The sequence below is a fragment of the Nematolebias whitei genome, chromosome 9 (assembly GCF_014905685.2).
Source record: "Nematolebias whitei isolate Nwh7 chromosome 9, NemWhi1, whole genome shotgun sequence".
Lineage (NCBI taxonomy): Eukaryota > Metazoa > Chordata > Actinopteri > Cyprinodontiformes > Rivulidae > Nematolebias > Nematolebias whitei.
The window spans coordinates 24,958,235-24,972,379 of record NC_056506.1 but is presented as its reverse complement, the minus strand read 5'-3'; the positions used below and the strand labels follow the sequence as shown (position 1 = coordinate 24,972,379).

At 40.7% G+C, this 14,145-nt stretch overlaps 1 protein-coding gene across 1 annotated transcript in view; it reads right to left on the bottom strand.

Moving 5' to 3' along the window:
- Positions 1-3,426: 3,426 nt before the first annotated feature.
- The window catches only part of LOC119414491 (protein shisa-like-2A), a 13,010-nt gene continuing 2,291 nt past the window's right edge, over positions 3,427-14,145 (bottom strand). The window contains exon 3 of the mRNA XM_037681585.1: positions 3,427-3,611. Coding sequence (XP_037537513.1) covers positions 3,427-3,611 — 185 coding nt within the window. The remainder of the gene's footprint in view (positions 3,612-14,145) is intronic.

Here is a 14,145-nt window from a genome sequence, read left to right as displayed (position 1 = left end):
GAGACTACTTTATTCTGCTGGGGGACTTCAATGCCCACATGTGTAATGACACTGTGACCTGGAGGGGTGTGACTGGGAGGAATCTTATCAGTGTTTTGTTGTTGGACTTTGGTGCAAGTCACAGTTTGTCCATCAAAAACACAAGTGTTTGAATATAAGGATGTCCAAAAGTGCACATGGCACCAGGACACTCTAGGACACAGCTCGATGGTTGATTTTGGGTTCTGTCCTGGTCCCTAATGTGGTTTGAGAGAGTTGTGAATGGGTGGGGCTCAGGTCATTGCATAATTGAGGGTATTATTGCAATGGGAACGTTCTGCAGATAGGGGAATTAGTTTGATCAACCAGGGGGAGCTCAGAATAGAGCCGCTGTTCCTTTGCATCGAAAGGAGTCAGTTGAGGTGATTCAGGCACCTGAGTAGGATGTCTTCTGGTTTCCTCTCTTTGGAGCCTGTCCAGGCATGTTCCACTAGTAAGATACCTCTGGGCAGACTCAGAACTCACCAGAAGAACTGTTTATCTTCTCTGGATTGGGAATACATTGGGATTCTCCAGGAGGAGCTGGAGAGTTTTGTAGAGGGATGTCTAGGTATCTCTCCTGGACCTACTGCCTCTGCAACCTCATTATGGATAAGTGGTAGAAGATGGAGATGGAGACACATTCTGCTGGCACATGAAGCAAGGTAAGGGCACAGATGGTAATCTTGGGGACACAGAGAATACCAGGGAAACACCTTTTAGACAAGTACGTGGAGCATAGCAGCACCATGATTGCTTGGAGGAAGTATTTCAACTTTGTTGCAATCCAGCAATTTTCTCATAGGTAGTGGGGTTGTCATCCAGTGTCTTGGGTCTTGTCTATTTTGAAATGCTGCTTTTCCAGTACAGTTGTTTTATTTTTCATTTCTTTAATTATCTAGTGAACATTATTTCTCTACAACGTTCATATTCACACAGAAAGGCAGAAGATGACCCAAAAGGTTATATAACTTTGTCAAGCTTTTATGTGGGATGATAATGCTGCCAAAAAATACACCAAACACAGGAAACAAGGAATGGAGCATGCACATAAAGCTCACATACAGGGTGACCTGTAAACACAAGCAGAGGAAAAACAAAGATGGTGAATACAAGAGCAAAAAAGTAAATATTATGTGGGCTGAGTTCTTAGTGAAACTTTCACTTCAGGTCAAAATAAAAGTACAGGACCATAAAAGTACAGAACAGTGTTTACTGAGTGGTTTGCCAGTCAGATTACATGGATATAATGAACACTTCTAAAGAATAATATCCAATGAGGAACAGCTGGAAGGAAAAGTTTCTACATGATGTTCAAAGCATAAAAGACCAACTTCTTTATACACAAAAATTTGTCTAGAAACTAAACCAATTTCACAGGTATTTTAAAAGTATGCTTGATGTGTAGCATTGATCTTTATTTTCAACGTTTCATTTACTTTTGTTGACAGTTCAAAGAAGTGATTAAACCCTTTTAAAAATAATAGCATTTTTTTTGTTCTGCTTTATTCAAAGCAAATATATGGTTCATCTTTGCTCATTGAACTAACACTGTATACAAAGGTTGGTGTCTCAAGAATTTGTCACTCTGGAACCCTTTTTCAAAAAATTCAAGTCTTTGACTTAAAATACTTTTTTTTGTGTGTAAATACAAGACTGACACACATACACAAAACAGAATTCACAAACTGTTCCCATGTAAACGGTGCCTTAGTTAAAACTTTAAAATACATTTGAAAAGAAATGTTGGAGTTAAAGATGTGAACAAATGCTGTTCAGATTCTCAAACCCTGCACCATGTTTCAACGATTCTCAAAGAAAACACTTGACAGCTCTAAATGTCGATCACTACCAATAACTGATTCCCCTGTCCTAATGGTGGAAACAGTTGAAGTTGTGGAAATATCACATTAGCATTATATATAATCCAAGTTTTGCCAGCCCAGCATGTTGCTGACTGATGTTTTAGTAGTATAGGACCAAAGACCCTTTTACGTCTCCTCTGGTTAAATTCGTGCACATGAAAGTCTTGGTTATTTTTTTTCTTTATAAGCAGTTGAAGTCTGATGAGTTTAGGTGACTTTGATGAATCATAGTGTTGGTTTAGCTACAGCTCAGAGGCTGTTGTTGAGCTATAGCTGATTGTGTAGTTTCACAATCACACTGTCAGCTCATAGGCATCTACACCTTGTGATGTTTGCTGGAATACTCTTAACATCACACAAAACCTAATTATGTTTAATAGAGATGTTCCAGAGAAGATTTTTTTTGCATTTGCTTAAGAGAAACACAGCCGTGATGACTCAACAAAACTGTTGACTAAATGTAGAAGATAAAAACCTTACGTTTTCACGTTCAGCAAAACCATCCAGCTTCTGCTCATCGCTTGGATGTTTATAAAAGGATGCTTGGCACAAAGTTGTAGACTTGAGTCACTGTAAGCAGCATTAGAACCAGCTCAGTTTTATGTATGCTGGTATGGAGTCAGGGCTGCATGGTGGCACAGTTGGTAGAGCTGCTGCCTCTCAGTGAGCAGGTTGCCCCGGTTCAAATCCCATTCCAGGGACCTTTCTGGGTGGAGTTTGCATATTGTGTCCGTGCTGCGTGGGTTTTCTCTCACAGACCAAAAACATGCATGTTAGGCTGATTGGTAACTCTAAATTGTCTCCAGGTGTGAGTGAGAGAGTGAATGGTTGTTTATCTCATTTGTCTCTATGTGTCCCTGTGATGGACTGGAGACCTGTCCAGAGTGTCCCCCGCCTCTTGCACAGTAATTGCTGGACATGGGCACCAGTGACCCCTGTAACCCAAAAAGGAAGGAGCGGGTAAAGATAATGGATGGATGGATGGATGGATGGATGGATGGTAAGGAGTCAAATCGTGCTACAGGCTCTTAAGCTAACCCTTAAATCCCTGAGACAACAAAGCTCCACACTGGCATCACAACACTTCATGGGAGAGTCCAAAGAGTACCCCAGTCATTGCACAGACCCAGCTGTGGCTTTAGTGCATCTAAACATGTTTGCTTGTCATTTGCAACATCTTCTGCATCATCTGTAAAAAATAATCTGAATAGTTTTTCTGGCTTTTAAAAAGCCACACACTCTGTTTGTTTCATATTTCCAGGAGGTTGGTTAAAATTTAATTTCTGTTTTGTCAGGTGCCACGTAGAGGAGAGAAATCCAGTGTTTTGTAGGAGTAGTCACATCACTTGCAGTTTTCCCACTATTGGAATAACTGAGCTATCATTCCTTTTAACCACCATGATTGTGAAGCACATCACATAAGATTACGTATCTTCCGTCCCACTTGTAGCTGTTCAGCAGCAGGTCGAACATCCAGAATCACCTGCCAACACAAACCAAACACTGCTTGTTGGATTTTTTGATGCCACAGTTTCTCAGTGACCTATGAGGGACTTTCCACTTTCACACCAGTAACTGTAGCTGTAAAACACTTCTGGAACAAGCGCTCGGGGTCTGTCGGTTCATTGTCAGAGTCTACTCTCCTGCTCATCAAGTGTTTTCTGAATCCTTGTGGACCAAAGCCACTGGTCACTCTCAGGTTACTGGGTCCCTCACTGGGATCTCCTGCTGAAAAACAAAAGGACAGTTGCATAAAACAAAGAGTTAAACATCACCTCAATGTTTTAAACGTTTCTTGACAGTCTTTCTACAAATTAAAATGTAGGTTTATTCTTTTAAAAAATTGCTTTCTTCATCAGAGATTCATGTTCTAGTGTAGAACCCAACTTTAGCAATGCTAGTTGTACCACAGAGATTAAAAATATATTTTTTGAAACACAACAATGAAGGCTACCTATGGGACAGATCTGGTTGGCGGGCCGCACACTGACAAAGTCTTCCAGATGGGAGATGAAACATTTCTCACTTAAAGAAACTGGTCCAGATGACATGATTTAATCATTTTTGTTGTTACCACAGAGATCCTTTGCTTGGTTTAGTTCTAAAGCTAATGCTAAGGTAGGACTGGAGATAAATGAGATTGCTTGTTCTGGGTTTGAATTGACTAGTTGTCTCATGTGGAGTTCTTTAAAAATCTCTGGAGCTCATTCACAAAGAAGGGTAGGACAAAATAATGAAACTGAATAACAGATTGGTTCAGACTCTACAGGATGTGATGAAAAGGTAAGCTTTAGTAAAGTGTCACCGCTAGGTGCAGCAGAATTATTACGTAGAACATGTGACCAATCAGATTCTGATGCCAGGTCAAACTGCAACGATAAAGCCCGGCATCTCTGACATGATTGGTGTCCATGTGCCTCAGATACGCTGTCAGTTTATACAGTTACTTAAAGTTCTTTTACAAGACATTTCAGTCTGTGATGTCTTTTGGCTGTCTCATTGTAAAGCCAGCCAACCACTAGTGCACCACAGTGCTGTAGTAACAGAGGCAAAATAGCCAATATGTAAAAAAGTAAGCTACAGCTCAATAATGTGATAAACTAATGACAATAGTGCGTAACCATCCAGTCGTGGGATTAAACAACCAACAGACTAATTACAGAGGAAATGTCTTTGATTACTCACAGCAGCTTCGTAGTTAGTTTTTAAAAGTAATTCACCACAAAGATTTTTAAGGTGAGTTAATTCATTAGGTTTTGTAATTGACATGTTCATCACACAATTAATGTGTCATGCTCCACTCCTGCTCCTCCTCTACACCACTTTGGTAAAAAAAAAAAAAAAAAGGATATATTAAATTATTTATTATTATTATTTATTAAATTATTTTATTTTAAAATAAAATATTTAAAACATTTTAAATAAAATAATAAAATCAATCACTGAACAAACAGGAAGTCGTACGAGTGAATAAAAGTGAAGCCAGCAATGATGTTATGGGCACAGACTCCAGTCATAAATATTTTGAATTGTAAATTAGTTTTGTAACCTTGTACAATACATTTGTGATTTGTGCATGCCTAGATACGGACGTGTGTGTAAAACAGATTTGTATTTATAAAAAATAATTACACATGCGTAGCACATATAAAAAATAATTACACATGCGTAGCACATATGAGTGAATGGAGAAAGCAGAGTGCACTTGCTCTTCACTTTACTACACTTGAAGCAAAACAAGTAGTCAATAAAGTAGAATCATTTAATTACAGGGAATTCTATATCAAAGAATGAATATTCATCCAAACAAGACAAAATTTGTCTGAAACGTTATCACAAAAATAATTAATCAAACTAAGAACCATCAACAAAAATAAACAAACTGAACATCACAAATGATATTTTTTTGTTGGGTTAGGTGTTAATATGCATGTCTGTCTATGTTGCACTGTGATCCTGGAGAACACAGTTTCATTTCAATATGTACCTGTGTGTAGCTGAAATGACAATAAAACCGCTCTTTGACTCTGACTCTGAATAATAATTTGGAGAATAACTAGTTTGAAAAGAAGTAAAACAATAAAGGACACTTTAAACAATAATTAATCAACCCAGGATTAAATCTCTTTTCTGTAAAGTAAAATGAACTCTTAGAGCAGATTTAGGTTTTCATGTGCACACAAATTTAGACAAAATTTAACTGTTTGATAAATAGTTTACTTTGGTTGAAAGAAGTCATTTAACGTGACCAGATCGAGTCATTTGTTATCACTGCAAGCCAAGAAATGAGTTATCAAGTTACATCAGCTAATATAATTATATTTGATTATTTTTTATATAATTACATGTAATAATAATTACATCAATTACCTTTTTTTTTTTTTGTGATGGCCTGTTTACAGATTCGAAGCCAAAAACTATGTGTAGTTTATTCCTGTGAGTTTCATTGTACAAGTACGAACTCAGGAAGGTTTCAGCACCAGCACCGATCATCAGATAGAAAATGAGTCCAGTAAATGTCTCGGTCAGACATAGTTTTACATTTAGCACTGATTAAATAAATGGTTCGGACAAGATACAGAAATATAATATTAGGTGTTAAGTACCTTTCACAGAAAAATATCTATGCTACAAAACGTACCCAAAAGCATCTGATCTGACTATTAGTTCTGATAATAAACTCTTTCAGGTACTAGTGAAGACAAACAGCTCTGTAAGGAATGAATTCTGCTTCTGAGGTCAAGTTTTTACATGACTGTCAGATTAATTGAGCCTATTTCAACAGATATCTTGACATCCTTCATGTTCATTACTAATACAGAAAGAATAAAGTAAAACTTTTCAGTTTAAACACAGCTATCAAGCACAACCTTGGCATTCTGTGACATGAAATATATTATTTCTCTGGATTTACGTATTTTCTTGCTTTCTATCCTTCAAAAAAGGTTCGACACAGATCAGAATTTGTTCCTGTGTTTATGCAAACATATTTTTCTGCTTCTTGTTGGGGACTGGAACATTCTAGATAACACCAAGATGATGGAGGGCCCCCACACAGAGGGGGCCTCCTCATCAGTACCTGTGATCAGGAGCATCCTCAGATGATGAAAGAAGCATAAATATTTCAGGCTGCACAATATATTAGCTGATTATTTTATTCACAAAAAAAAAATACCAAATTAACATTTCATGAAAGCTTTTTACATAATTGATGCATCATTGTTTTATTAATTTCTTTAATGACAATATTAATCCACTGTACATCACCTTGTTTATGTTTTATAATGTTTAACCCTGAATGAACAGAAGGAACCAGTTTTGTCAGTGCACAGCATATGTGCACTATTTTATCCAGAGGGTTTAGACTTTTAGTGAAAGCTGGGATCTTCAGTCCAACAGATTCTGCAACATCAAATCCTCTGTGTTAAAATGACATCGCCTGGACTGAGGGAGTCCATAAATCCTCAGAGTTCAGTCAGCTGAGGACAGAACCCATCACAGACCAAGAAGATTCATCTTCAGTCTCATCTGTGTCAGCAGCGGTTTGTGGAAAAGGGGACAAGTCTGCTATATGTAGCAGAAATTACATCGTAAAGGTTAAAATGATTTGAAATATCTCTGTCACGTCATAAATGAAAACTGGTTCTCAAACATTCCATCTTGCAAAATAAAGGTCAAATAAAATAAATAAATAAACATATGTGAACACATCTGTCATCATCATGCTTTTCAAATGCAGATTCATCAAATATCCCTTATCTAATAATTTATTTAAGCTTACAGTTTTCCACCCTCAGTTTATTGCATTCTTTTTGTAAACTTTCACTTGTGTCCGTCATCTGTGTGGTTGCTGCTCTGTTGCTCATCCTCAGCAGGAGGAAGTTGTGCCACAACTGAAGCAACGTTGACGCCCACTACATCCTTCATCTGTTCCTCCATTTTTTTCTTCTGCGGGCTGCTGAGCTGCTCGTACCTCTGCATGTCCCTCGTTCTCGTTCACAAATAATAAAAAGTGCAGTATTTTCACCAAATGTCAGTATTAAAACATGATTAACACCAGTGGATGTGTTTGCATGAACTTACATGCACCTGTCAGCAACAAATCATGTGATGAAGACTAAATCAGCAGTTTGCATGCACAGAATTAACGACAGAGGAATCAGGAGGAAAGGTTTTTACAGAGTTCAAAACTCCTTTTGTTAGATGGTCAGTAACATGTTTTTTTTTATCAGTGCTGAATGTTAAATCTTGTATGACAGAGCCATTTACTGGACTCATTTTCTATGTGACTCGTGCAGGTAGCTAAAAGCTTTGTCTGTTCTTGTTGACAGCATTTAGCTTGTCTTAGCATTAGCATGTTTTCAGCACTATCTCATTATGTTATTAGAGCTCATCCATTAATCTTAATTACATAAAACCTTAGCAACAAGCACACAGAACTAAACACCCAAATCTAAACCCGCAAAGTAATCGTAATCTTACCTTTGATCAAATGTTTGCTACAAAAACAAGTGTACTTCAGTGGCTGTCAATATTTCCTGGTTCTTCACCTTGACACAACAGCGTTAATGATCACTCCAGATCATCACTGTGCACCACAATCATAGGCGTCGCAACCATTATATGTGAAGGGGACAAGTCCCTCCCACATTAAAAAAAACGTTCATTTGGACCCCCCCCCCCCCCCCACACACACACACACACACACACACACACACTTTTACTATGAAACATTAGTTCAGGCGGCGCAGTTTCTCTTTCTTCGTGAACAAATCCATTCCACTTGATTAATAGGAGAATACTGAATCTAATAAAACTCCACTCCAGGTTTTCCTGGTTACCTCCAGGTTACCTCCACCTCTACACACAGAGCAGAAACTGTGCAGGCAGCCGCTACTGAGTCTCCTGCTTCGGTAGAAAACGTGCACAGGTGCAGGAGATGGAGACACCTCTGTGTTGCTCACTCGCCAGTTTAGCAGTTAGTGCGGGCAGTTGTTGACCAGGGGGTTGATCATCAACATATACCTGTAATCATGTTAGGAGGATGCTTGAGTGCAGCGCTACGTCTATAGCATGTTCTCTTAGCAGTAAGTGTGACGCTGTCACATGCTGCAGGTGTAAGAGACGCTGTGTGTTCAGGAGCATTAAAGTTGAAATGTCTTTAAAACCCCACACCTTATTGTCCTCAAGCATCGTGAGAAACATCATTTAGATGAGTAGTGTTGAACACAAGTAAAAATGTCTAGTGGTGATGTTTTTTATTTCTCTATAAACACAAATAGTGCAGATCTGACGCTCTAAAGTGTATTAAAGTTAAAATGTCTCTAAAACCCACAGCTGAATTTACACAAACTTGGTGAGAAATATGCTTTAAATGTGTGGAATTAAAGCAAATCTAGGTGAAAAGTTGTTTTTTTTGTACATTAGTGTACTTTTCTTTTGCGCACGCACACACACACCTACACACATCGTTGTGTCCCCCCCACATTACGGATGCTTCTGACGCTCTTGACCACAATGTTTTACTTCTCAGCGCAGCTAGTGGGTCACATGACTGAAAACTATCTATAGTAAACTGAAGTGATTTTCAGAAATGTATATATGGACAACAATTTTGTTTTTGTTCCATTAGACCATAATGTAATGCTATCCCAGGACTTACAGCTCAGAAAAGTGGCACACCCCGACAGCAAATTCCATCTGTTCTCTGACTGGATAGTTAGAATTGTGATTGACATGACATGTCAGTCATGTGATGGCATTAACAGAGTTTCTGTTAATGTTAGAAATAGTGTATCTTCTTCAGTGCCTCTTTTCTGCGAGGTCTCACAGGGCTTGATTTTTTGACCCCTTCTGTTTTCACTCTATTTGCTCCCTTTGGGGTCTATCCTGAGAAAACATGGTCTTTCATTTCACTGTTATGCTGATGATTGTCAGATTTATCTGCCCTTGAAACCTAATAGTTCCTGCTCCGTTCAACCTCTGTTAAAATATCTTGATGACATCACGGCATGGATGGCTTCATTTTTTTTTAGTTTTAATAATCAGAAAACTGAAGTCATGTTTATCTTTAGCTCAACCGCTGTCTCTGATCTTGTACACAATGACTCTCTTCAGCCATATCTTAAGCAGTCTATTACAAATCTTGGGATGGTTTTAGACTCTGACTTTAAGTTTAACAAACAAATCAACTCTGGCAGAAAAGTTTATTCCGGTTAAGGCAGGTAGCTAAGCTTAAGCCAGTGTTGTCCAGGTCTGACCTTGAAAAACTAGTTCATGCTTTTATCACTACCTGACTGGACTATTGTAATGCTCTCTTTGTTGGGGTTAATCAGGTCTCCATTTCACATCTCCAGCTTGTCCAGAATGAGACTGCTCGGCTATTAACAGGAACTTGTATGTTTGATCATATCACTCCAGTTTGGTCCTCCCTTCACTGGCTCCCTGTACGTTCCATGATTGATTTTAAAATTCTCCTGTTGACCTTTAAGTGCCTAAATGGCCTCACACCCCTTTATTTCTCTGAGCTACAAAGTAAAAAAATATGCTTTCTCTGCGTTTAACACAGTGTTATTTGATTTAGTATTTTATTTTTCTGTGTTTTTAAGTTTTTCTTTTGATGTTTTTAATAAAGTTCTTCAGTACTATCATTTTTTTTCTTCATTAAATTACCCCCATTGATTTTTTTTTCATTTACCCTTTATTTATACAGGTAGTCTCATTGAGTCACGAGAACTCATTTTCAAGAGAGACCTGTTTTTGGGAGCAAATGGTGGGGGTTAAGGGCCTTGCTCAGGGGTCCAGCGTGGGGCAAATGAGGGTGGAGGCAGGCGTCTCAACTTTTCCACCCACATTTTTATGTTGACTGTACCAGGAGTTGAACCTGTGACTTTCCGATCACAGGCCCATCTTCTCTAACCTCTGTGCCACCACTCCCCATATCACTTCTCTGTTCTCTGACTGGATAGTTAGCTTTGTGATTGACATGACATGTCAGTCATGTGATGCCATTAACAGAGTTTCTGTGTTAATGTTAGAAATAGTGTATCTGCTTCAGTGCCTCTTTCCTGCAAGGTCCGACAGGGCTCGATTCTTGGACCTCTTCTCTTTTTACATACATACAGTGCCTTGCGAAAGTATTCGGCCCCCTTGAACTTTTCAACCTTTTGCCACATTTCAGGCTTCAAAAATAAAGATATAAAATTTTATTTTTTTGAGAAAAATCAACAAGTGGGACACAATCGTGAAGTGGAATGCAATTTATTGGATGTGTCGAACTTTTTTAACAAATAAAAAACTGAAAAGTGGGGTGTGCAATATTATTCAGCCACTTTACTTTCAGTGCAGCAATCTCACTCCAGAAGTTCAGTGAGGATCTATGAATGATCCAATGTTGTCCCAAATGACTGATGAAGATAAATAGAATCCACCTGTGTGTAATCAAGTCTTCGTATAAATGCACCTGCTCTGTGATAATCTCAGGGTTCTGTTCAAAGCGCAGAGAGCATCATGAAGACCAAGGAACACACCAGGCAGGTCCGAGATACTGTTGTGGAGAAGTTTAAAGCTGGATTTGGATACAAAAAAGATTTCCCAAGCTTTAAACATCCCTAGGAGCACTGTGCAAGCAATCATATTGAAATGGAAGGAGTATCAGACCACTGCAAATCTACCAAGACCCGGCCGTGCCTCTAAACTTTCATCTGGAACAAGGAGAAGACTGATCAGAGATGCAGTCAAGAGGCCCATGATCACTCTGGATGAACTGCAGAGATCTACAGCTGAGGAGGGAGAGTCTGTCCATAGGACAACAATCAGTCATACACTGCACAAATCTGGCCTTTATGGAAGAGTGGCAAGAAGAAAGCCATTTCTCAAAGACATCCATAAAAAGTTGTTTAAAGTTTGTCACAAGCACCTGGGAGACACACCAGACATGTGGAAGAAGGTGCTCTGGTCACATGAAACCAAAATCAAACTGTTTGGCCACAATGCAAAACGATATGTTTGGCGTAAAAGCAACACAGCTCATCACCCTGGACACACCATCCCCACTGTCAAACATGGTGGTGGCAGCATCATGATTTGGGCCTGCTTTTCATCAGCAGGGACAGGGAAGATGGTCAGAATTGATGGGAAGATGGATGGGGCCAAATACAGGACCATTCTGGAAGAAAACCTGTTTGAGTCTGCAAGAGACCTGAGACTAGGACGGAGATTTATCTTCCAAAAAGACAATGATCCAAAAACATAAAACCAAATCTACAATGGAATGGTTCACAAATAAACATATCCTGGTGTTGGAATGGCCAAGTCAAAGTCCAGACCTGAATCCAATGGAGAATCTGTGGAAAGAGCTGAAGACTGCTCTTCACAAACGCTCTCCATCCAACCTCACTGAGCTCGAGCTGTTTTGCAAGAAAGAATGGGCAAGAATTTCAGTCTCTCCATGTGCAAAACTGATCGAGACAAACCAAGCCAAGCCAAACCAAGCCAACAACCCATTTAAACTGATGGCCGCGCTCAGAGCAGTTGCAGCTTCACAGGCTCCCGGTACCATCCCAGTTTTTAGAAGTTTTGATATTGACTCTGTGCCTGACTCCGCGCGATTTATGCGTGTGAACTATAGCCGAACCGAACTGATGAGAATAGGAACGAATTTGCCACGAAATATAGCAGAAATCAGCAACAAACTCAAAGCTACGCTCGGCAGAATGCAGATCTTAAAGTCATCTACCTGGAAGCTGCAGCAGAGGCGTTCCAGCGGGCAGAAGAGGAAGCGCTGCTCCCGGCTTAAGAGGAGAGGATGCCGGGCGGGGGTTATGGTGAGGCTACGAGCTAACGCTAAAGCCGGTAAACTCCCCATGCCGTCTCTCTTTCTGTCGAATGTCCGCTCGTTGGACAACAAGGTGGATTTACTTCGTCTGAGAGCGGGCGCCTCAGAAGAGATGAAGAAGTGTGCAGTGCTTTGCCTCACAGAAACGTGGATTACAAGCGAAACGCCGGACTCAGTCTTCCAGCTGGATGACAGACTTTTTTTTCGAGCGGACCGCTGCAGCAAGCTAACGGGGAAATCACGGGGGGGCGGAGTGTGCATTTACGTGAGTAAAAGTTGGTCCACGAACTCTACTGTTGTAAATAGCTCATGCTCGAAGGCTTTGGAGCAAATAACAGTGAAATGTCGGCCACATTATCTACCCCGAGAGTTCACAGTGACTTTTATCACAGTTGTTTACATTCCTCCGGACGCTAATGCTAATGAATCACTACAGGAGCTTCATGATATCATCAGCTCGCTGCAGAACAAACACCCCGAGGCTCTTTACATTGTAGCCGGAGACTTTAACCACGTGAATCTAAAGGACTGTCTCCCAAGCTTTAATCAGCATGTGACGATTCCGACACGTGGAGACCGCACGCTGGACCGTGTTTACACGAACGTAAAAGATGCATACAAAGCCGAACCCCGCCCCCACCTAGGACTGTCAGACCACATCTCAATCTTCCTGGCTCCTGCTTACATGCCCCCGCTGAGACGCTCCAGACCGGTTCAAAAGAAAGTTAAATGTTGGATCCAGGACAGTGGCCCCATACTGAGAGATTGTTTTGATCGAACAGACTGGCAGGTTTTCAGAGAAGTTGCTGAAAATGGAGGTTCGCTTGATCTTGACCAATACACATCCTCAGTACTGGGTTACATTAGTACATGTACTGACACAGTCTCCACTATCAGAAATGTTAAAAGCTACCCAAACAGAAAACCTTGGCTGAATGCAGAGGTGCGTACCCTGCTGGAAGCCAGGAACACTGCCTTCAGGTCTGGAAACTCAGAGAAGCTGAGTAGGACAAGAAAAGAGCTGGTTGCTGGTATTAAGAGGGCCAAGGCCACATATGCAAAGAGGATCGAGGGTCAATTCATCTCACAAGACCCTCGGAGCATGTGGAGGGGCATTAAGTGCATAACAGATTATAAAGGAAGGAGTGAACAATGTCCCAAAGACCCATCTCTGCCTGATGCCCTCAACAAGTTCTATGCACGCTTTGAAGACCCGAACAGACCACCCAGCACCAGACTCACCTCACCACCGGATGAAGAGCATCTCAGCGTGACCTCAGCAGAAGTAAGGAGTACCTTCAGGAGGATTAATCCGCACAAAGCAACTGGCCCAGACAACATCCCCGGAAAAGTGTTGAAGGAATGTGCTGATCAGCTCTGTGAGGTGCTGGCAGACATCTTTAACACCTCACTTACCCTGGAGACAGTTCCCACCTGCCTGAAGACTGCCACCATCATCCCAGTCCCAAAAAGCTCTACAGTGACTGGTCTGAATGACTATCGGCCAGTGGCCCTCACCCCGATAGTCGCTAAATGCTTCGAAAAACTGGTCATGACTCACATCAAAACAACCATCAACATCAACGAGGACCCTCATCAGTACGCATACCGTGAGAACCGATCAACAGAGGATGCAATCTCCTCTGTGGTCCACACTGCACTCAACCACCTGGAGCAGAAAAACTCTTACGTCCGTATGCTCTTTGTGGACTTCACATCCGCCTTCAACACCATGATCCCCCAAACCCTGATGGACAAACTATCCACACTAGGACTAAGCCCCTCCATCTGCAACTGGGTACTAGACTTTTTAACAAACAGACCACAGTTAGTGAGGATCCACAACCTCTCCTCCTCCACCATAACCCTCAGCACTGGCTCTCCTCAGGGATGTGTGTTGAGCCCCCTCCTGTTTACTCTGCTCAC